The 23,336-nt window shown below is 40.7% G+C and overlaps 1 protein-coding gene and 1 long non-coding RNA gene across 4 annotated transcripts in view; one reads left to right on the top strand and one right to left on the bottom strand.

The window, feature by feature from the left end:
• Positions 1 to 8,443: 8,443 nt before the first annotated feature.
• LOC124523535 (uncharacterized) lies at positions 8,444 to 15,311 on the bottom strand. Its single transcript, XR_006965017.1, has 4 exons — positions 14,832 to 15,311; positions 11,034 to 11,102; positions 10,555 to 10,769; positions 8,444 to 8,934 (listed from the first exon to the last, which is right to left on the bottom strand). It is a non-coding gene; the product is annotated as an uncharacterized LOC124523535 (long non-coding RNA).
• Positions 15,312 to 15,345: 34 nt separating this feature from the next.
• Positions 15,346 to 23,336, top strand: part of SETD2 (SET domain containing 2, histone lysine methyltransferase) — a 125,525-nt gene continuing 117,534 nt past the window's right edge. For 2 of the 3 annotated variants that reach the window (XR_006965015.1, XR_006965014.1), the window contains exon 1: positions 15,346 to 15,518. Coding sequence is in view for 1 of the 3 variants with exons in the window: in XM_047095299.1 (XP_046951255.1) it covers positions 15,448 to 15,518 (71 nt within the window). In the remaining 2 variants the exon portion in view is untranslated. The remainder of the gene's footprint in view (positions 15,519 to 23,336) is intronic. The other variant, XM_047095299.1, reaches the window with a different exon arrangement.

The raw sequence follows: 23,336 nt of genomic DNA, 5'->3' as shown, positions 1-23,336 counted from the left end.
TCTAGTTCACTAAGCATATTTGGCAGTAATGAGTGTTAAACTTCATTAATATTTTTTACATTTACTGAGATAATCATATACACTTTTCTTTTTCTATTTGAGAGAGAGAGAGAGAGAGGGAGAGAGAAAACACCAGGAGGAAGGAGGGACAGAAGGGGAGAGAGAGGGGAGTGGGTGGAGAATCTTAAGCAGGCTCCACATTCAGCATGGAGCATGATATAGGGCTTGATCCCATGATCCCGGGATCATGATGTGAGCTGAAATCAAGTCTGGCACTCAACCAACTGAGCCACCCAGGTACCTCTAAAATTTTCTTCTTTAATGAAGCAATCTGGCATCTCTTTTAGATATTTGACTACCCTTTATTTCCTCTGTGGTTATTCAAGCTTTCTGATTTTAAGATTTTTTTTAAAAATTAAAACATTTTAAAAATATTTTTGAGAAAGAGAGACAGAGAGCAAGCATGGGAGGGGCAGAGAGAGGGAGACACAGAATCCAAAACAGGCTCCAGGTTCTAAGCTGTCAGCACAGTGTCCGACATAGGGCTCAAACCCACGAATTGTGAAATCATGACCTGAGCTAGAGTAGGACGCCTAACCAAATGAGTCACCCAGGTGCCCCTAACATTTTTTATTTTCAAGTAATGTCTACACCCAATGTGGGGCTCAAACTCACAACTCTGAGACCAAGAGTCGCATGTCCCACCAGCCGAGCCATCCAGGGGCCCCCAAAAGCTTTCTGATTCTTCTTGATCCAAGTTTGGGGATTTTCATTTTTCTAAGAATATCATCCAGTGTCTACTTTTTTCTTTATTTCATTAAAAAATTTTAACTTTAAATTAAATGAAATAGCTAGAACTGGTAATATTAAACATGATTTTTCAAAAGAGATCTTTTTATATGGACATACTAAATTTAAGTGATATTGTTAATATGAATAATGTTGTGGTCTTTGTCACTTAACATGAAAAAAGTATCTGCCCAATCTATGCCTCATCTTATAACCAGGCTTTCCCCTTCAATTATGAAATATATATCGCATAGAACTCTTTTTGAGGTACTGCATTAAATGTGATTCTTATACACTTGGTTGCAATGTTGTTTTTTTTTTAATGTTTATTCATTTTTGAGACAGAGAGACAGAGTGTGAGTGGAGGAGGGGCAGAGAGAGAGGGAGACACAGAATTTGAAGCAGGCTCAAGGCCCTGAGCTGACAGCACAGAGCCGGATGTGGGGCTTGAACTTACAAACGGTGAGATATGACCTGAGCTGAAGTTGGACGCTTAAGTGACTGAGCCACCCAGGCACCCCAAGCAGTTTCTTTCTAATATACTCTGTCAATAAATTTGGCACCCATCTGTGCAGACATTGCTAGGCTTTGCTTTTTAGCTGTTAAGCCAGACTAGTTTTGTGTAGATATTTTCACCAAATGGTAATGATATTTCCCATCCAAAGTGCTCTTCCAAAACCTCACCACTCCCCCATTAAGAGGTGGAGTTATGTTCTTTCCCCTTGAACTTGGGTGGGTCTTGTGATTGCTTCAATTAATAGAGTATAATGGAAGTAAATGCTATGTGACTTAAGGCTCGGTCATAAAATGTAGTTTTTACTCAGCTCTTTCTTAGGAGGCCCACTGTTAGAAATAGCTACTATACTATGAAAAAGCCCAGGCCACATGAAGAGGTCTAACAGGAAGAACTAAGGGCCTTGGTCCTCGGCCTTGGCTGAGCTGCCACCCAACAGCCTGTACCAACTTGACTGCAGCATGTGTGAGCCACCTTGGAAACAAAACTGCTAGCTTTCAGTAGAGCTGTCCCAGGTGATCCCATGTGGAGCAGAGACTAACCTTCCTTGCCTGAGTCCTGACCAGGCTGAAAATTTGTAAGCACAATAAATGACTATTTTTTATTTTATTAAAAAAATTTTTTATGTTTATTTTTGAGAGAGCAAGAGAGACAGAGTGTGAGCAGGGAAGGGGCAGAGAGAGGGGGAGACGCGGAATCTAAAGCAGGCTCCAGGCTCTGAGCTGTCAGCACAGAGCCTGACGCGGGACTTGAACTCACAAACCGTGAGATCATGACCTGAGCCAAAGTCAGCCACTTAACCAACTGAGCCATCCAGGTGCCCCATGACTATTTTTTATTTTAAATCACTGTTTTATTATGTAACAACTGATAACATACTAAGATAAATATGAAAACTAGTTAAGAGTGGGAAGCACATCGCTTCTGAATTTCTCTGTTCATTCATTTAAAAGCTTTCTTCTCATGGCTTCCACAAGACCACACTCTCCTGTTTTCTTCACCTTTGTCCCTTTGGTGGCTTATCATTCTTTATGACCTGTAAATACTAATGTTCCCAAATGCTCAATCCTGGGCCCTGTCCTTTTACCTGCCCTTTTCTCTAGCTATACTTTCTCCCTAGTAGATCTCATGCAGACTCGTACACTGATGACTTCAAAATCTATGTGTTTATAGCATTCCTCTAAATTCCTAACTGGTATTGTTGAACTGGTCACTTTGTATCTCCATTTGAATGTTTAGCAACATTCTCTGCCTTAATATGTTCAAAGCAGAATTATTAATCCCACATCCCCTGACCTATTTCTCCCCCAGTCTCCATAAGTCTCCACCAGTCTCCATCAGTCATCAGTTGCTGAGGTAAAAAATTTAGGATTTATCTTTGTTTTTCTCTCACTTCCTGCATCCAAACCATCAGCAATATTAACAGACAATATAATATTCCGCATCTCTCATTGTTCAGATATATTTATAAAAGCTCTTACATGAATATGCATATATATGGCTTTTGGCTTAATTGAAATGACTAGTATGACTCCGTACACATACTACTCTGGAACTTAACTTTTTTCAGTTGATATCCCTGTGTCAGTAAATATATATTCAACTCTATTTTTTTCTCCCAATTTCTTAATGGATCTCTAAATATATACAAACATCTGTAGTTTTATATATACACAGGATCACAATATATTTACTGGGATGTGGTGGTAATTTTCTTTTTTTCCTATCATTTCCTCCTTCCTTCATTTCTCCTAACTCTCAAATCAAGATAACTAGAGGCACTTGGGTGGCTCAGCCAGTTAAGTGTCCCACTCTTGATCTCAGTTCAGGTTATGATCTCACAGTTTATGGGATCGAACCCCAGGACAGGCTCTGTGCTGTCAGCATAGAGCCTCCTTGGGATTCTCTCTCTCTGCCCCTCCACCATTTGTGTGTGCATACTCTCTCTCAATAAATAAATAAACTTTAAAATAATGTCCAAAAAAAGATAACTAGACAGCATATATCCACTTGTATCTTTCTCTGTATGAAAAAAAATTTTTTTAAATGCATGTATATAGAAGTTTAAGCATCTTAAGCTTTTCCCATTCAACAAATCCCAAAACCTCATGGAAACTCCTCTAGAACATCTAGTATAGCAAAAATTCATTCCTTTATTTTATTAAAATTTTTTTTCAATGTTTATTTATTTTTGAGAGAGCATGAGCAGGGGAGGGGCAGAGAGGGAGACATAGAATCCGAAGCAGGCTCCAGGCTCTGAGCTGTCAGCACAGAGCCCGACACAGGGCTCAAACTCACAAACCGCAAAATCATGACCTGAGCCAAAGTTGGATGCTCAACCGACTGAGCCACCCAGGTGCCCCTAAGAAAATTCATTCTTTATTATTTTTTGATTTAACTTTTTTATTTTTTAAAATTTACATCCAAATTAGTTGGTATATAGTGAAGCAATGATTTCAGTAGATTCCTTAATGCCCCTCACCCATTTAGTCCATCCCCCCACCCACAACCCCTCCAGTAACCCTCTGTTTGTTCTCCATATTTATGAGTCTCTTCTGTTTTGTCCCCCTCCCTGTTTTTTTTGTTTCCCTTCCCTTATGTTCATCTGTTTTGTCTCTTAAAGTCCTCATATGAGTGAAGTCATATGATTTTTGCCTTTTCTGACTAATTTCACTTAGCATAATACCCTCCAGTTCCATCCACGTAGTTGCAAATGGCAAGATTTCATTCTTTTTGATTGCTGAGTAATACTCCATTGCATATATATATCACATCTTCTTTATCCATTCATCCATCGATGGACATTTGGGCTCTTTCCATACTTTGGGTATTGTTGATAGCACTGCTATAAACATGGGGGTGCATGTGTCCCTTCGAAACAGCACACCTGTATCCCGTGGATAAATGCCTAGTAGTGCAATTGCTGGGTCGTAGGGTAGTTCTATTTTTAGTTTTTTGAGGAACCTCCATACTGTTTTTCAGAGTGGCTGCACCGGCTTGCATTCCAAAAATTCATTCTTTTAAATGACAGCGTTAACATTCCTTGGTATGAATATTACAAAATGTATTCTTCCATTCCATTGTTTAGGAGCATTCTCTTTATTTCCCCCAACATAAGTAACAATACAATTAATATCTTTGTACATTTATTCTTTGTAAAAGTATTTTTATTTCTATATACTAGAATTTCAGAAATAGAATTTGCCGAGTCAAAGGATACACACAAATTTTTATTAAATAGTAAGTAGATGGGGCGCCTGGGTAGCTCAGTCAGTTAAGCGTCCGACTCCTTGTCTCGGCTCAGGTCACAATCTCATGGTTTATGAGTTCGAGCCCCATGTCGGGCTCCACACTGACAGTGCAGAGCCTGCTATAGATTCTTTCTCTCCCAATCTCTCTCTGCCCCTCCCCCTCTCACTCTGTCTCTCTCCCAAAAATAAACTTAAAAAAAATTAAAAAAAAAAAAATTAAAAAAAAAAAAGTAAGTAGATACAATTATGAATCAAGCAGAGGGTAGACAAAATAACAGTAAAACAACTATGTACTTACAACCTAGTTTAAGAAATAGAGCTTTAGTGATTCTCTGAAGCCTCCTGGATGCTTCCATATGATTCCTTTTCCCCCTATAGAAAAAAAAAGAACCTGAATTTTTTTACTTCTCCCTTCAGTTTTTTTCCCTTTGAGTTTTGACATGTTTTTTTAAAAAATGTTTATTTATTTACTCTTGGGGGGAGGGGCAGAGAGAGAAAGAATCTCAAGGAGGTTCCACACTGTCAGTGCAGAGTCTGATGTGGGGCTCCATCTTATGAACCATGAGATCATGACCTGAGCCAAAATCAAGCTTCAGATGCTTAACTGACTGAGCTACCAAGGCACCCCTGAATTTTCTTGTTTAAATCCCTGCATAATCTGTTAATTTTGACTTGTAAAACTTCATATAAATAGAAAAAAAATTATATATCCTTTTATGTCTTTTTTCCTGCTTATTATGTTATTAAGATTTATTTTTTAACATTTATTTTTATTATTATTATTTTTTGAGATACAGACCATGAGCAGGGGAGGGGTACAGAGAGAGGGAGACACAGAATCCAAGCACGCTCCAAGCTGTCAGCACACAGCCCGATGTGGGACTTGAACCCATAAACCATGAGATCATGGCCTGAGCCAAAGTGGGACGCTTAACTGACAGAGCCACCCAGGCACCCCTGTTCCTGAGATTTAACCATTTTGATAGGTGTAGCTGGAAATTTCATCTTATTTTTTATTCTTTGGGGGGCGGGGGCAGAGAGAGAGGGATACAGAAGATTTGAAGCAGGCTCTGGGCTGAGAGTGGAAAGCTCAATGTGGGGCTTGAACTCATGAACTGTGAAATCATGACCTGAGCTGAACTTGGACACTTAACCAACTTAGCCACCCAGGAGCCCCTGTTTTCAAATGCTGTTTAATCATTCCTTACATAAATACACTACAGTTGATGGGACATTTGCCAATACTGCTAAGAACATTTCCAAACATGGCCTTTGTGGTACATGTGCAAGTTTCTCTAGTTTGCATATCTAAGAGTGTAGTTGTTGGGTTGTAGGGTATGCCCATACTCATCTTTACTAGGTAAAGTCAAATTGTTTTCCAAAGCTATTATACTAATTAACACTCCCACTAACACTGCATCGTATCTGATTTCCCTAAAACATCTTTTCAATGTTTCTTAGCTATTAATTTGTCCTCTTTGGTGATATTTGCCAATTTAAAAAACTGTTTTTTTCCCCTGATTTGCACGAGTTCCTTATATATTCTAGATCAGTGCTGTCCAACAGAAATAAAATGCAAGTCAAAATGTAATTTCAAATTTTCTAGAAGCCTCATTTAAAATAGTGATAAGAAACAGGCCAAATTATTTTTTATATTTTTTACTTAATAATACAATATACTTACCAAGATATTATCATTTCAACATGTAATAATGCATACATATATACATGTATATATATATATATATTTTTTTTTTTTTGTACTAACTCTTTGCAATCTGGTGTCTTTTTCATACTTACACACATCTTAATTTGGCCTAGTTACATTTTAAGTACTTGCCAGTTGTATGTGGTTAGTACCACTATACTGGGGTGTAGACACTTTTGTTGTTGTTGTTATGTGTGTTGCAGGTCTTTCTGTCCAGTTTATGATTTTTCCTTTCACTTTTTGTCTTCTGACGACAAAGTTTCAAAGGAGCTGAGTTTTGACCCCTTTGGTTTGCACTTTGAATTTTAAGAACATTTTTTCTATCACATGGGCATGTACTAAAGATGATGTATTATTCTATATTTTATTCTAAATCTTTCCATGTTTTGCCTTTCATATTGAAGTCTTTAATCCATCTGGAATTGACTTTTGGGTTAAATATGAAATAAGGATCCATTTTTACTTGCTCTCCAGATGGATAACCAGTAAGATAACCTAGCTCTCATATTTTGATGTTGGTGTTGTTTTTGTAAATGGTATGTTTTATTTGCTTGTGCTTTCTAACTGCTGGATTATGGAAATGAAGTTGACTTTTTTTTTTAATCTGAAAAACTTGAAGAAATGTTTTTAGTTCTAAGTATTATTCTGTAAATGATTTGGGCTTCTCTAAATAGACAATCATACCACCTGTAAATAACAACTGTCCTTTTTACTTCTTACCTGTTTTATTTCTTGCATTGTTTTATTTTGCTGGCTAGGACTCAAGTACAATTTGAAAAGAAGTGGTGATAGCAAAAAAAAAAAAAAAAAAGAAAAAGAAAAAAGAAAAAAAAGAAATGTGATAGCAAACATTTTGCTTTTTAATTTCAAAAGAAATAAAAAATGATTTCACAATGATGTATCATGTTTGCTCTAGATCTTTATCAGGTTAAGGAAGTTTCATTCTATTCCTGGTTTGTTAAAGGGTTTTTTTTTCTCTTTCTTTTCTTTTTTTAAAATTAAGAATGGTTACTGAAAGTTAACACTTTTGCCTGCATCTAAAAGTATTTGGTTGTACCATCTTGTATTAGCTTTCAATTGCTGATGTAACAAATTGCTACAAACTTAGAAGCATAAGACAACATAAATTTCCGCACACCAGAAATCCAGTATGGGTCTAACTGAACTAAAAACAGTATTGGCAGGTTGCATTCCATTCTGGAGGCTCTGGGAGAAAATCTATTTCCTGCTCATTTGGGTTATTGGCAGAATTCAGTTCCTAGAGGTTGTAGGACCACAGTCCCTATTTTCTTGCTGGCTGTAAAAATGAGTGAGGGTTATTTTCATCTTGCAGAGGCTGCCACATTCCTTGGCTCATGGCCCTTTTCCTCCATTTTCAAAGCCAGCAACAGGCAGGTTAAGTCCTTGCCCTTTTTCATCTCTCTTTTGCCTTCCTCTTCCATTTTTAGGATTTATTATTAGACTGAGCCCAGATAATCCAAGATAACCTCCCCATCCCAAGGTGTGTAACTCAATCACATCCAAGTCCCTTTTGCTGCAAAAAGAAAAATACAGGTTCTAGGGATGAGGAAGTGGACATCTTTGGGGAGCTATTATTCTGCCTATCACACCATCATAATTTGTCAGTATGGTGAATTGCTTTAAAAAGTTTGCAACATCGAACCCTTTCATTCCTGAAATAAATTCAACTTGATTATAGTTTTTATCTTTTTGATGAATCGCTGGATTTGCTTTAATATTTTGTTCAGGATTATTCCATCTTTGTTGAAGAATGAGAATAGCTTGTAACCTTTTCCTTTTTTGTCCTATCTTTGTCTGAGTCTGTCTGTCCTTCTACCCCTTCCTTTCTTTTTGAGGGAAAATTGACTACTGATTAATCTTATTAAACATTTTTTAAAAAGTTTATCTATTTTGAGAGAACGAGCGAGGGAGGGGCAGGGAAAGAGGGAGAGAGAGAATTCCAAACAGGCTCCATGCTGAGTGTAGAGCCCGATGCAGGTGGATCCCATGACTGTGAAATCATGACCGGAGCTGAAATCAAGAGCCAGCCACTTAACCGATGAGCCACCAAGGCACCCCATACTACTGATTAATTTTTTCATAGTTTTAGGAACAGATAGGTTTTTCATTTCTCACTAAATCAGTTTTGCTAATTTCTATTATCTTAGAAAGTTATCCGAGTTGATCTAAGTTTTCAGATTTATTGATATCAGATTGTTCATTTTTTGGGTCAATTTTATCATTGCAGTAGTTTCCACAGTTTTGTCCCTCTTCTCATTACTTGTATCTTCTACTTTTTCCCCAGTTTGTCAGAGTTTGGTCAAATTGTTCGTTCAGAAAGAATTGTTGGCTTTGTGCATCTTCTCCATTGTATGCCTTTTCTTTCATTAATTTTGTACTCTCATCTTTATTTTTTCTTTACTTCTACTTTAGGTTTGACATGTAATTGTCAATTTTGTCTTTTCCTCCATAAGTATTTAAATTCCTAATTTCCCTTTAATTACTGCTTTAGCTATATCTATGATTTTGGTATTTCACTATTTTTTCCAGTTTTATTGAGAAATAATTGCATTAAATCACCATGTAAGTTTGAGGCATACAGTGTGATGGTCTGATTTGCATATATTGTGAAGTGATGACCACATTAGGCTCTGCTAAATGCATCTTCTCATCTAGATACAAAACAAAAAGAAAAAAATTTTTCCTAGTGAGGAAAATCCAGGATTTACATTTCATTGTTCTTTAGTTCCAATTATTTTGTAATTCCCATCATAGTTTTTTTTTTTCTGACCAACAAGTTATTTGCAAGCATGTGTTTCAATATTCAAATGTATTTTTCTCCCCTTAGTGATTTCTGACTTAATTGCATGTTTGTTAGAGAATGTGGCTTATGCAACATCCGTCATCTAAAATTTGTTGAGAATTACCACATGGACATACATGTGGTCAATCTTCATAAATATCTCACATGTGTGCATTAAAAGGATATGAATGCTCTATTAAGTACAACATTTAATATGTCTATTAATTCAGTCTCGTTTTTTTTTTAAACTTTATTTATTTTGAGAGAGAGAGCATGAGCAGGGGAGGGGCAGAGAGGGAGGTAGAGAGAGAGAATCCTAAGCAGGCTCCGCACTGTCAGTGCAGAGCCACACGTGGGGCTCAAACTCACAAACCGTGAGATCATGACCTGAGCTGAAATCCAGAGTCAGACGTTTGACACAGCCACCCAGGTGCCCCTTAATCTCTTAATTATGTTGCTCATATCTTCTGATTCTTGTAAGATCTATCCATTCATTATTTTGAGGTGTATTAAAATCTCCACTACAGTGGGAAATTTATACATTTTTCTCATAGTTCTGTGAAAGTTTGCTTTCAGTATTTTAAGGACCTGTAATTATGAACATACACGTTTAGAATTCTGAAGTCCTAGGGTCCTGAACTTACCATTATTTAGCAACCTTCATTTATTCTTAGTTTGTCTGATGTTACCGGTAAGCTTTCTACTGATATATTAGCCTGACATCTTTTTCCATCCTCCTACATTTTTCTATGTTCTTCGTTTTGAGAATGTTTCAAAATTAGCATATTGTTGGATTTTGTTTTCTTGTCTGTTTGCATTCTTTTTTTATTTTTTATTATTTAAAAAAAATTTTTTTTTAATGTTTATTTTTGAGAGAGAGAGTGAGACAGAGCGTGAGCGGGGGGAGGGCCAGAGAGAGGGAGACAGAGAATCAGAAGCAAGCTCCAGGCTCTGAGCTGGAAGCACAGAGCCCAACGCGGGCTTGAACCACAAACTGTGAGAACATGACCTGAGCCGAAGTCTAACCGACTAAGCCACCCAGGCGCCCCTGCATTCTTTTTTTAAATTGGAGACTTTATTCGGCTTACATTTACTATAGTTACTGAAATATTTGCATTTATTTTTTACCATATTATTTGTGATTTCTATTTGTTTCACTATTTGTTTCTTTTTTCTATCATCATGATGCTTTTGTTGGATTTTTATTCTATTTTCTCCCTCTATTAATTTAGAAATTAAAACTCTTAGTTACCTGAGATATTTTAACTTGAATACTTAAAAGAATAAAGCTTAATCAATATTTTTATTGTCTTCCCAAACAATACAAGGACTTTGGAAAACTTTAAGTCTAATCATCATCCCACCCTTCCCACTTCAAAGTACGACTTTGTTGTCCAGGATATTAGTTCCATCTTGCCTTACTTCATTAACCACACACATTGTTAGTATTATTCCTTTATTGCATTTTTAATTTTAACCACTTACTTACCAATTTCTTTGCTTCTTGCATCAGGGAGTGTTTTCTGTTGGTGGTAAACTCCAGATATTTTGTCTGAAAATATCTTGAATCAGAGAGCCACAGTCAAATCCTGGCTCTATCATTCCTTAAAAGTCATGTGACTCTAGGTAAGTACCTTAATCTGTAGGATCTTTGGTTTATTAATCTGTTAAAATGAGTTTAGTCCTTTGCTGGGAGAGACAAGGCTGGGAAGAAAGATGCAATAAGTAGCTCCCGAGATCCAAGATGCCAACATCAAAACACAATAGAACAAACGCTCCATCAGTTCCCTGAGTGTTTGATACTCTTGTAGGGAAGACGAGATTAACACATATTAACACATAACTAATAATATTCCTGTGTACTTGACGGTTAAGTGTATGGTTCTTTCAAGTCAGCACTTTCAAGCCCAGTGAAATGGTTGGCTCTCAGGGGCTTATGAAGGAGTCTTCACAAAAGACAGTGCTTACCTGGATGTTATTAGCTGGTCAACAATGTAGTCTTGACAGAAAAAGCCAATGTGAACGCTTGAGGAGTTTCTAAAAGAAAAAGAGTAAAAAAAAAAAAAAAAAAAGGTAAGGTTTTAAAAAAAAGTAGCAAAGTATTTATTACACACCTGGAACATACAAGCCAAACACTATAAAATATGAAAGACCATGATGCTTCTGCCTACAATGACAGGAGTTGGGAAGATAGACTTAGGTAATGGAAGTCAGTTAACAAAGAGATATGGAAGAGAAAAGACAACTACAGAGTATACTACTACTCCAGAGGAAGGTGCTCACTTGACATAAATAATGTATGTGATAGGACTCAGTATGGGTTGCGTATTGTTTCACAGATTCCTCTTGTGTGGAGATCTGCAGATTGAACATGATTGAAGATCAATTGCAATTATACTCTTTTCTCTAAGGAATTCCTGAGCCAAAGGGTGTGATAGATTTGTGTAGAACAGTTAAAATAACCATTATTCTAAGGGATGCTACCTATCTTTTGTATACTGATTAAATCTAAAATAACTTTCAATTATGCCGAGCTTCGGGTATCTACATAAATTTATAAGGTAGCTAATTTTTTGGCGCATGGCTGTTAGTTTACATTCACCAAGTACTTTCTCAGACATTATCACATTTTATCCTCCCTAAATGCTAAGATGTTGGCTTTATATATTTCTATCCTACAGGGAAGTAAATACACATTTAAACCACTTGATCCAAGTGATCCAACCAGTATCTCATTACATTTTTAATTAATGGAAAGGAATCAATTTCAGTTGTAACAGAATAATTTGTTGATCTATTAAAACTAAGCAGTAAATCACCATAAAAAAACAGTATGTAACAGCTTCTAAATGCCCAAGTCATGTTTCTACTCTAATGCTAGGATGGACCTGTATGCGTTTATGATTTTTTTGGTTAATATACAATCATAGCAACAGCTAATTTTGGGTTCCCAGAGACCAAATAAAGAAAAAGACATTTTTGGAATCTGTAATACACACCATTCCTCTATTTAAGAGCACATGGTGGGGGGGGGGTGGTGGAAAGAATAAATAGATAAGGATCATGTCAGCTGGGAATAGATTCAAGATAATATTTAAATAATCAAGGAAACTGAGTAAGTATCTCACAAACTGTTGTGATCTACATGAGTCTTGTACTGGCAAGCCTGAATTTTCAAACATTTGATCTTGATATAACCCAACTTTGCATATGTTATTCATGTATACTCCCAAACTGCCTCTCTGATACCATATTCAACCTTTCACATATCAGCAGATGACTACTAACCACAGGCTATGGCTGCCACAATAGGCCTGACTCTGCCAGGGTGAGAGTTTTTGTGGGAGCACATGGGTAGAGACACAACTGCCCACACTGCCCTGCTCCCACTCCCAATGTTGGCCTTGTTGCCACTGTCAACTCTGCCCCCTCTTGGCAAAGCAAGGAACTTCGAGGAGTCCTAGGACTGAAGGCCTGGGGCTTGCTGGTCTGTTCTAAATTGGCATCTCTTGAGCACAACCAGTCTCCTGAGAATCCTCACCTGGGGAAAAGATTCGGTGCGAGAAGAGCGGGATGGGAAGAGGCAACGGTAAGTGGTTAGGAGTGGTTTCCCCATTCAGCTTCAGCTGTGGGTTCAAGGATGGGAATGACCATTTTCCTCTCTCTAGAGCTTTGGCCAGGTTCCTATGTGAGGCAGGAGAGCTTTGGCCTGGGCACAATGGAGGTAAAAAAAAAAAAAGAAAAAAAAAAGTACCATCCAGTGGCACTTTAGATACCTCACTGTCTTGATTGTGTTATTTCTGTGTGTGTCAGTTCTGTCTTGCCAGTATATTACCTTAAACATTTTGTTTACAAATACTAGTTTTGAAGAGGGAGCAACTGGTGCCTCTGCCATCCCCTCAACCACATTTTTCCCCCCAACTCTTTACCAGGTACCTGGAGCCGAACAGTGGACAATGTCCAACTTTTGGCTTTTTGTCTACCCCAAAGCAAGAGATGCCTGAGTCAACTTTGTTTCAAGGTCACTAAAGGCTACCCTGGGGTCCCCTGGGGTGGGTCAACAGGAAGCAGTAATGGCAGGAGCAATTATGAAGGTTTTTATGGTTTTCAGCTCACCAGGGATAAATGCTTCTTAGGTTTCACCTTAAGACGTTTGACATTTTTCCTTCAAACACATTTGCAGAAAGCTTCATGTAACAAAACAGGAGGCAGTCAATATATAATAATAATAATGCTAAAGACCAAATTATTCCACAGCTTTGATCAAGAGGCCAGGCCCAAGAATAAGTTCTGAAGATACATCCTCTTTGGATTTAAAATACGTGCACAAAAAACGCTGGTACAACAACAGATGAAGGCATTTAATAGTATTCAATCCTCCAACAATCCTGCATGAAAAGTAACGATGCCCAGTGTCACATACTAGAAAGTGGCAGGGCTGGTACACTTAACCACTGCCCTGAAATGTCTGATTAAGTGCTGACATTTACTGGAGGTTTAGAGCTTTACAAATATCCTCTCACTTAATCCTTAAAAACAGTGAAAGGACCTGTCCACATCAATATTCTCATCTCACAATGAGAAAAAAAAAAAAACAACACAGAAATTATGTAACGTTCATGGTGTCTAGAGAAGTGGTCATGGGAGACTTGAATCTAGGGAATCAGATGGGCCCTGCACCTGGATCCTACGCCTAAAGGCAACAGAAAAAAAAAAAAAAAAAGCCAAAATGACCCCCAAGTGAGAAACGATGAGAAAACGCTAATAGACACTGCCTGCATATGAATTTATACACGCAGGCACGGACACGTGCGCGCACACAGGATATAAAAAAGAGCTAATAAAGGATGTCAATTCACTTAGGTCACACTTCAGTAATTAGGACACATACCGTCTTGTTTTAGGCTGCCATAGCAGAATACCATGGACTGGGTGGCTACAAACAACCGAAATTTAGTGCTGACGGTTCTGCACGCTGGAAATCGGAGTGCAGGTGCCGGCATGGCTGAAGTCTGCTGGAGGAACTCTTCTGGTAGTCCTCCCTTTTCTCCTTGAGTCCTCCCTCACGTGGCACACAGCACAGCGAGAGAGCTCAATGGGGTCTCTTTTATAAGGGCACTAATTCCATTCAGGAGGGCTCCACCCCCATGACCTAATCACCTCAAAGGCCCACCTCCTAATCCCTGAGAGGTTAGGGTTTTCAACGGTGTGGGGGGGGGGGGGGTGGCACGCGAACATTCCAGTCCACAACACAGACTTCCGTGCAGCCGTCTGCTGGTAAAATCTTACTCAAAGTTATGGTGATCCTGTGAACTCCCAATTTCAAAATGATCAGTTGCCACGAACTCTTCAACGCCCCGAGCGTTTAGCTAAAGGTTTTGCGCATTCTTGTTTCTCCTTCCAAAAATAAGAACTAAAAACCCTGGCCCTTTCAAGTTGTCCCCTTTAAGCGCACCTTGTCATCTTTGCAGGAAAGTGATTAGCAGCCTTTAAAAAGTATGTTTGTTCCGAGGCCTTAAGAAGCCGGCGGAAGGCTGGCGCGGTGGCCTGGCCGAGTTGGGGTGGGGGTGGGGGGCAGATGACCCAGAGGGAGGCGGGAAGGAGGAGGGGGCGTTCGGGGAGCTTGGGCTCCGGGCGAATCCCCGGCCTGGCTCCGTTTCCGTTCCTGCCGAGGGGCGAGATGAAGAGGCAAGGGGGAGAGAGCGCGAGCAGGAGAAATAAAGGAGAGAAGGGAGACAGGCTCGGGAGGAACGGCGACCGCGGTACCTCAGAGTCCCGGGACCCGGGGGAGGGGCCGTCGTCGGCGCGGCCGCGGACGTCGGAGCTACGGGCGGCGGGGCAGGAAGGTTAGAGTCCCGGCGGGCTCGGGCCGTTCCCCCGACGTCGCCTGCCAACAGCCTGGGGCCGGGCCGGGTCACGCCTCAGCCCCCCGCCGCCTCGGCGGGCCTGACGGAGAGGTCGCCGCGGCGCCTTCACTTGGGATCCCGGGCGGGTCCACGGCGCTCGGGCCCGGAGCTTATTGTTCCGGGAAGCCGCGGGCAGACTCGGGCCGGCCGACCCGTCCCCGCCTGGGGGTCGCCCGGCAGCTGCGGGAGCGCCGACTGGCGGCGGACGCGCGGCCCGTGCGTGTCCCTTTAAGGGGCCGGGCCTGTGCGGCGGAGGGGCTGGCGGGGTGCGCGTCGCTCCCCGTGTGAGTGTGTGGGGGAGAGAGCGGCGGGCGGGCGGGCGCCGGAGGGAGGGAGGGAACGAGCGAGCAAGCGACGCGGGCCGCCCCTGCCGCCGCCGCCGCGGTCGGACCAGCGGCCTCCTCCCCTCCCCTCCCCTCCCGCGCGTCGCCCTGCCGCGGGGAGGGGGCTCGCGTCGCCGCCTCCAGCCGCTCCCGATGAAGCAGCTGCCGCCGCAGCCGCCTCCGAAGATGGGGGATTTCTACGACCCCGAGCACCCGACCCCTGAGTAAGTATCAGCTCCGCGGTCTCCCGCCGCCTCGGCCCGAACCGAGGGCGGCGCGTCCTGACGGGCGGCGGCGCGGGCCGGCGCGAAGAGTAACGGGCCCGCGGTGTACTCGCGCGGGCGGCGTGGGGAGCAGGCCCGCGCCGCCGCCTCGCCCGGGCCTCCGCGGGTCGGCGGTTGGGCCCGGCGTTGGCGCGGCCGGTCGCGTCGCAGCGGCGGTTGGGCCGGGCCGGTGGGGGAGGGGCGGCCACGGCCTCCGCCGCCGCCGCGTCCTCACCGACCCGGCCGGCCCGTGGCTCGGCGGTCTCCTCCGGCTTCCCGCGAACCCCTCAGGCCGCGCCGCAGGCGCAGGGACCGAGGCGGAGGAGCTGCCGGTGTCGGAGTCAGCGAGAGGGCACCGGCGAGGGTAGGCCGCGAATCCCCGGGCTCGGGTGGAAGCCCGGCCCGTCGCCCGGCCTGTCGCCCGGCCTCCCGGAGACGGCGGCTCGGACCGGAAGGGCCTAGCGTGCGTCGCTCGGCCGGGGTCCGTGGAGGGTCCGCGCTGCACTCTCGGGTTTTTTTTCCCCCCCCCCCTCCTGGAACTCGATCCCGGCCTCGCAGTGCTTCCGGCTTCAGCTTCTGCACCTTTGGCACTTGGGTTTTGTAATGGTGGCGAGGTTTGTGTGGCCCCGATGTTGAGGTGACACCGGGTTTGTTTTTCCGCCTGAAAATGAAAGCCTTCGGAGGGGCATACGTTCTCTTCCAGATTGTGGGATTTGCACACTTTGGGACACTACTTCCTTGGTAACAGGAACCTTTTACCCTAAATGGATGACTTTCTACCGCTCAGAAAGACTTAAAAACTGAGGATCGTGTGAGGATTCTCTAAAGAGACAGCGTTCCAGAAAACTGAAATAGTTTTGCCCGGCCGTATTTTTTCAGACTTGGGCAATTTTTTTTTTTTTTTTAACACATTTCTGTGGAGGGCTGTAGCTGCTACTGTATCCAATACCTCCAGAGCCTGGATTCACTTCTTTCCCTCCGCCCTCACAAGACTATTGTTTTAAAAAGCTATTCTTAAACTCCATTTGCTGGTGTTGGTCGAAGTCTACCTAGAGATATGAACGTACGACTGTTTGCAAACTTAACGGTTGGTAGGGGTTTCGGTTGAAACTGTCACTTTTGTGAGCAGAATGATTCCAAGAGATTTGCTCTTTTGACACATTTTACCTTAGCTCTGCTATGGCTTTTTTTTTTTTTTTTTTTTTTTTTTTGAACTCTTTGCCCGAAGCTTTGCAACTTGGTCCAGTCGTGTCTGGATCTTACTTTTAGATTTAGTCGCAACACAGAAGGATTCTGTTGGGGTGTTGATGGTTTCTGCACCGAAAGAGAAGTACTTACGCTACCTTTCTAAACAAACCCAACTCTTAACTTACAACAGTAAGTTGTCCCTACATGGCTTTATCCTTTCATGGGTTCCTTGCTTTTAGGTTAACATTACCTTGATTAGGTTTGTTTTGATTTACTGCACAATCCTCAGTCCAGTGACAAAGCTCATGTTATGTGGGCTTTTGGTGTGAGACTCAGAAAACCTCCAACAACTCTGTATCATCCAATAAACACTTATTGAACGGTTGTACAAAATAACATGCTATCCCTTGATCCGACTAAATGCCTGCTTACAGTTTTTACCTGGTTGTGTGGTGAAGTTCAGAGGCTTTAAGGATGACATCCTTCCACTTTTTTGGGAAAACACTTTTCGTATTGTGTGGCAAAATGGACTCAGAAGTGCATCTTTGGTGGACCTAAGTGGGGAAGAATCAAGAATGTTTATTGTTTTACACAAGGTCTTGAGAGTTTTTATTTTCACTTCTTTTCTGTTGTTACTGCTTTGGATTTCTAAGTGACTGAGTTCCAAGGGGGGGGGTGTGTGTGTGTGTGTGTGTGTGTGTGTGTGTGTGTGTGTGTGTGTGTGTATTAACCCGCATGGAGTATATGAAGAATTATAAAATGTTTTCTGTTATAACGTAAGAGCTAGAGGGGATCTTCGTCGGCACCCTGGACAATGTCACTTGTCTTTCAGGTGCAGAAACTGAAGCCCAGAGCGTGAAGTGACAGGAAACCCTGTTGAGGTAGCATGTATACGCTGCCAGTCAGTCATGATACTCCTGGATAGACCAGAGCAGTACAGTGTAGGGGTAAAGAACTCGGATTTCAGAATCAGACCTACCTGGGCTTGTACACTCGTTGAACCTTGGGCAAGTGACTCCATGTCTCTAAGCTTGGGTTTTCCCATCTTTGCCGTCAAATGCTCTACCCCCGAGCTATACCCCCAAGGTTTTCCCATCTTTGAAATCAGGATCCTGACGGTAGCGACCTCATAGGGCTTTTGGGAGGATTGAATGAAAATTATGTGTGAAAAGCCCTTGGCACAGAGCGTGGCCTCTGTAAATGCTTCTCTCTCTCTGGGGTTATCAGGGAAAAGTTAAAAGAGGTAGGATTGTAAGTCAAGCTTGAAAAGATGAGGTGGGCTTGAGGGGGTGACATGACCAAGTGTCCCTTTTAGACTTTAGGTAGTTTGAAATGGTTCTTTGACACGGGAAGAAATTGAGGCACAAAATGTGAATTTAGTTTGATTGAAGAAACAGTGGGAGCCTGATGTTCTGTGTTTGTCTTGTACTCACTCTTTAATCAGGCACAGCTGTGAGACCTGGCTTTTTTCCTGTGGCACATAGGATTGTATTTCAGGTGAAAATGGCTGTAATCACCTGAGTATCTGTGCGCTAGGTGTTTGCTATCGGGGCCAGGTGTTGAGGACGCTGCAAATTAGATCCAGTTAAAGTCTTCAAGGAACTTCTCTAATGAGAGAGACAGGCAAGTACTTAACAATGATAGAAGTGCTGTTCTTTGAACATATGCGTATTTTGTACCAGACACAGGCACGCTAGGGGTGGGTGGTATACAAAACACGCAAAATTTTGGCCTTATGGGCACCCCTCCTAGTGAGGGGTGCTAATGAATAATATAGAATGTTCAAAGGTAAGTGGTTTGAAAAATGGAGCAGGGTAAGGAGGATCCAGAATTTCGGGGGAAGATGTTATAGTTTAAAATGAGGTAGACTGGGTGAACCTTCTTGAGAGTGATATTTAGGCAAAGATTTAAAGGGACAGGGATTAGCTGTGTTAATATCTGGGGTGAAAGCATTCCAAGCAGAGGAAATAGTTCCAAGGTGCTGAGGCAGACCTAGTGAGTTCTGCCTGGTGTGGCTAGAATGGAGTGAACAAAAAGAGTGATATAACTTGGGTCAGGGTGGGGCGTAGATCTCACCGTGCTTCGTAGAGCCATTATGAGGACTTTGCCCAGAGTTTTCAATAGAGGAATGACATAGTCTGTTTTCAGCTTCAGGCAGGGGGGAACAGCAAAGCAAGGAGACCTGAAGCTAGCAATCTGGGAGAAAGATGCTGGTGACTTGTAAAGTGGTAATAGGACATGGTGAGAAATGACTGGATTCAGGATACACATTGAAGATCAAACCAATATGGTTTGTTAATAGATCAGATGTGGCAGATGAGAGAGGAGCCAAGGATGATTCCCAGGTTTTTGGTCTGAGCAGTTAGAAAGATGGGATTTGCGATCAACCAAGGTAGATATGACTTCGTGACCAGAGCAAGTTTGGGAAATAGATTAGGAATTCAGTTTTAGACATGGTAACTTTGGGATGCCTGTTAGACATTTGGGTTGAGTTGATATCCAGGTCAGACCCTGGAGACTAGAGATGTATTTTGTGGTCACTAACTTAGTATTCAGAACCACAGCATTGGAAGAGATCACCAAGGGGGCCAGTGTAGAAGGAGACAAGAACCTGGGAGTGATCCCTTTAAACTGCAGTATTAAGAAGCTTTTGTTGTATAGTGTGCCTTACATGGAAGGCATCCATAAACTTAGGGAGGGAAATTACCTCTTTACTACCTCTAACTAGGAGTTAGCACTTTTTAAAATTACCGATGTAAACAGCAAACTACAGTACTATTAGCAGTACTTGTGATTTTACTACTAGACAGGTCACAGATATTTTAATAATATGCTGTGGTTATTGTAGATGTCTCAAAATACTGTTGATGTTTATCATTACATCCAAGTTATAGTAGAGATCTACCACTACTACATTGTTAAGAAGTATATATATTACTGTATCACACATTGGGGGTTTTTGTCCTCCATATAATTGGTTTCATTTATAATATATATTTTATTTTATGCATTTAAAAATATTAAACTGAGAAGAAATCTACAGGCTTCATCAGACTGCTAAAATGGTCCAAAGAACAAAAAAAAGTTAAACTTTGGGCTCTGGAGCCAATGGTTCCTGGTTTTAGAATTTCACCTCTTAATAGCTTTATGAACCTGAGCAAGTTTCATAATTACTCTCTGCTTTGGAGTCATTATTTACAAAGTGGGGATCATAGTAGTATTTTCTGTGAAAGGTTTTATGAGGACTTAAAGATAAGGACAGTGTTAGATCTTTTATGATTAGCATTGAATGCATCTAGGAAGAAGAGTACAAGGCACCACGATAGGAAAAGCATGGTGAATTTAGCCAAAGTTTATTAACTGGGAAAAAATATTTCTACATGTTCTAATAAAATACAAAGCAGTGAGATATTTCAAATGCTCATAAAATCCTTGTAATTCACCCTAGAGTGGGAATAGAGATACCTCAGGAAGCTATCTAAGAGAAATATTTCTGGGAAGATTTCCTGGTTAGAAAGCCTGATGAACTATCCTAGTGCTTAGAACAGAGTATATACCTCTCCAGTATTCATGTTCCTCTTTGCTCTTTTTTAGATTTCAGGCGGACCATTCTTCTGACACATTATGTCTTTAGAAAGGTATCAAGCAACTGTTGATACAGTTGTGTTTTACTAAGAAATGTTCAAACTGCCAAGACCTCCTTCATACATATAACATTGTCAGCCAATCATACTTTTGCAGTTTCCTCAGTGGGAGTTTGATATACCCAAATCTTTTTTGCCATTTTTTTTATTGTCCTAATTGATTCCCTTTTAAAAATAGAAATGTATTATAATTTAGTCTTTAACAGATATGTATAATTTTTTTTTTTTAATTTTTTTTTTCTTTTCAACGTTTATTTATTTTTGGGACAGAGAGAGACAGAGCATGAACGGGGGAGGGGCAGAGAGAGAGGGAGACACAGAATCGGAAACAGGCTCCAGGCTCTGAGCAGTCAGCACAGAGCCCGACGCGGGGCTCGAACTCACGGACCGCGAGATCATGACCTGGCTGAAGTCGGACACTTAACCGACTGCGCCACCCAGGCGCCCCTATACGTATAATTTTTCTTGACTTGATAATCTGTGTTTTTCTGTGAGTGTTGTCAGTTTTTGAAGAGAAGCTAGAATAGTCATATGCTGGATGACAAAGGATGACTAGCCGGGGTTACAGAATCAAAAGTTGACGTTCATTTCTGTTAATTCTTCCAGAGTACTGTAGAGTACTTTATTTTGTAATGCACTAAGAGCTATTATTATAAGGCCCTGTGAGACCATTCATATTAGAAACTGAACCATTACATCTGGAGGCACCAAACATCACGTTTAGAATCCTTCCTTTCTATTTGAGAGAAATCTACTCTGGATATGGGAGGCATTTTATTCTGAAAAAATTTCAAACTTACAGAGAAGTTGTAAGAATAGTATAATGAATTTCCATATGCTGTTCATCCACATTAACTGGTAATTGAAAGTTTGTCCTATTGATGTATCTTTCTATATAAAAAAATAAATATACATGTGTTTATTTTTGTCTGAATCAAGTTGGAAACATCAAGACCTTTCACCCCTAAATATCTTCATTACCTTAGAAGAAGCTTTCTCTCAGATAACCAATGTACAGTAATCAAATTCAGGCAATTTAATATTTGTACCTATACTGTTAACTGATAAAATGTTTGTATTTAAATTTTGTCAGTTGTCTCAATAGTGTCCTCTCTTTTCAGTGTAGGATTACAGATTTCTTTTAATTGTGATGCCTCTCAGTCTTTAATCTCTGAGGAGAGAGCTTTAAATTCAAGCTTTGGAGGTACTCTATTATTGTCTTTGTACTTACCACAATTGTGATATTTCAAGGACAATAACAGTGTCTGGTAGTATGTTTTAAATAGTTTATTTATTTATTTTTAACTGCCAAAACAATGGATGCTTACTGCAAAAGGGTAAGATAGTGCAGATGTTTATAGAAGAAAAAGTAAAAACCCACCCTTAACATTTCGTCCCTGCTCCATCTCTCCAAATTCCACGTCCAAGAGGGTAACCAGTACTAACAATGTAGGGTATACCTTTCCAGACCTTTTCCTTTTGTTTTTTTTGTTGTTATTTAAGTGGAGTCCTACTACATATATCATTCTGTCTTTTTTCTACATACTGTATTCTCTGCATATTTGCATTTACAGGTAAGATATACTTACCTTTTTTAACAGGCAATATTGAGTTGCTTTATTTTCTTAAGGTGTCTGGTTGTCATGTTAAACAGTTTAAAAAGGCCTTGGGACATGTGCTGTGTGGAAGGGGTCTCCTTGCAAATACATTTCCCCACAGGGTGAGTATATCTGGTAATTTATAATAGTATTTCACCATTTTGTGTAGACTTTGACTCCTCTACTTCCTTGCTTTTAAAAAATCTGTTGTGTATACTTATTTCTATTTGTCCTGTCTGGTGCTGGTGGATTAAGTAGTTTTTATTTCTGCCCTACTTAGATGAGTTGATTGGTTATTTTAAAAAGAAAACTCGAGGCATTTAAGTACAGTTTTTTGAAAATAGTTGGTTTGAAGCTGGCCAACTGAAAATTCAATAGGTTTGTTGTTTTTCATAATGGGATTTATATTTGGAAGTCTACTTTCGTGGATTCAAGTGAGGGAGTTTACCTTGTGTAATTTTTGGTCACTGTGTGCTAGTAAAATGTTGTATTTGAGTTCCTTAGGTTTGGAATTCACGTATAATGTATTTTAATTTGACAATCTTTTTTTTTTTTTTTTTTTTTTTTAACTCTAGCTAGTGGTTACTTCAGTGCCTTTTCCAGCTAAGCAAACACATTGGTCATTTAGATGGAAGTGGATCTAAATTCTTAAAGATGCTTTTTAGAGTGCTTTTTCTGTCAGATGCTAACATCTCACAGGTGATTATATTGTTGGGTTGGTGTGGGTGTTGATAGGAGTGTGATCATGCTGGGAGGTCTGCTTTTTGGGAGCACTGCTTGTGGGCTTGCAAGAGCCTGGAGCAAGTGGTGGTTTCTGACTGTAGTTCTTTCTGCTGCCACTTCCTGCCAAATGCACTTAGATTCTCTTTGGGGAGAATTGGTTGTATAGTAATCACCGATATTTGCTTCATGATTAGCTCTTTGTGGAGACCCATGGATTAATTCTACTTTGAGTCTTTTGTCTGATATTTGGCCTCTTAGTGAATGGTTATTAATTACATACTTTCTACTTTAGTAGGCAGATGCTGCCAGGTTTAAAATTTTTATGAATTTTGTGTGAATGTAAAGTAGAGCTAATATTTTTCATAAATTACATAGATGGCAGCAAACTCTGTGGAAATACATTTATTCTGATCTGGAGCACACACAGACTTCCTAAAATTACTTAGTTAAAAATACAACTCTTCCATTATTTTATCAATTCTAGACCAGAGTATCTGTATCAACTATAAAACATAAGCTACATGTTTTATGATGCTACTTTTGTGCTAAAAATTACCTAAAGAGATGAATTTTGTTGACATACAGTAAAACTTTTTGTTAGTAGTAGGTGAAAATATACTCCTAAA

Source organism: Lynx rufus, unplaced genomic scaffold (genome assembly GCF_022079265.1).
Source record: "Lynx rufus isolate CCGP_SWC_20201006 ecotype Redwood Valley unplaced genomic scaffold, mLynRuf1.p SCAF_4, whole genome shotgun sequence".
Classification (NCBI taxonomy): Eukaryota; Metazoa; Chordata; class Mammalia; order Carnivora; family Felidae; genus Lynx; species Lynx rufus.
Note: the sequence above shows the minus strand (reverse complement) of the source record. Positions and strands in the feature narration are given on the sequence as shown.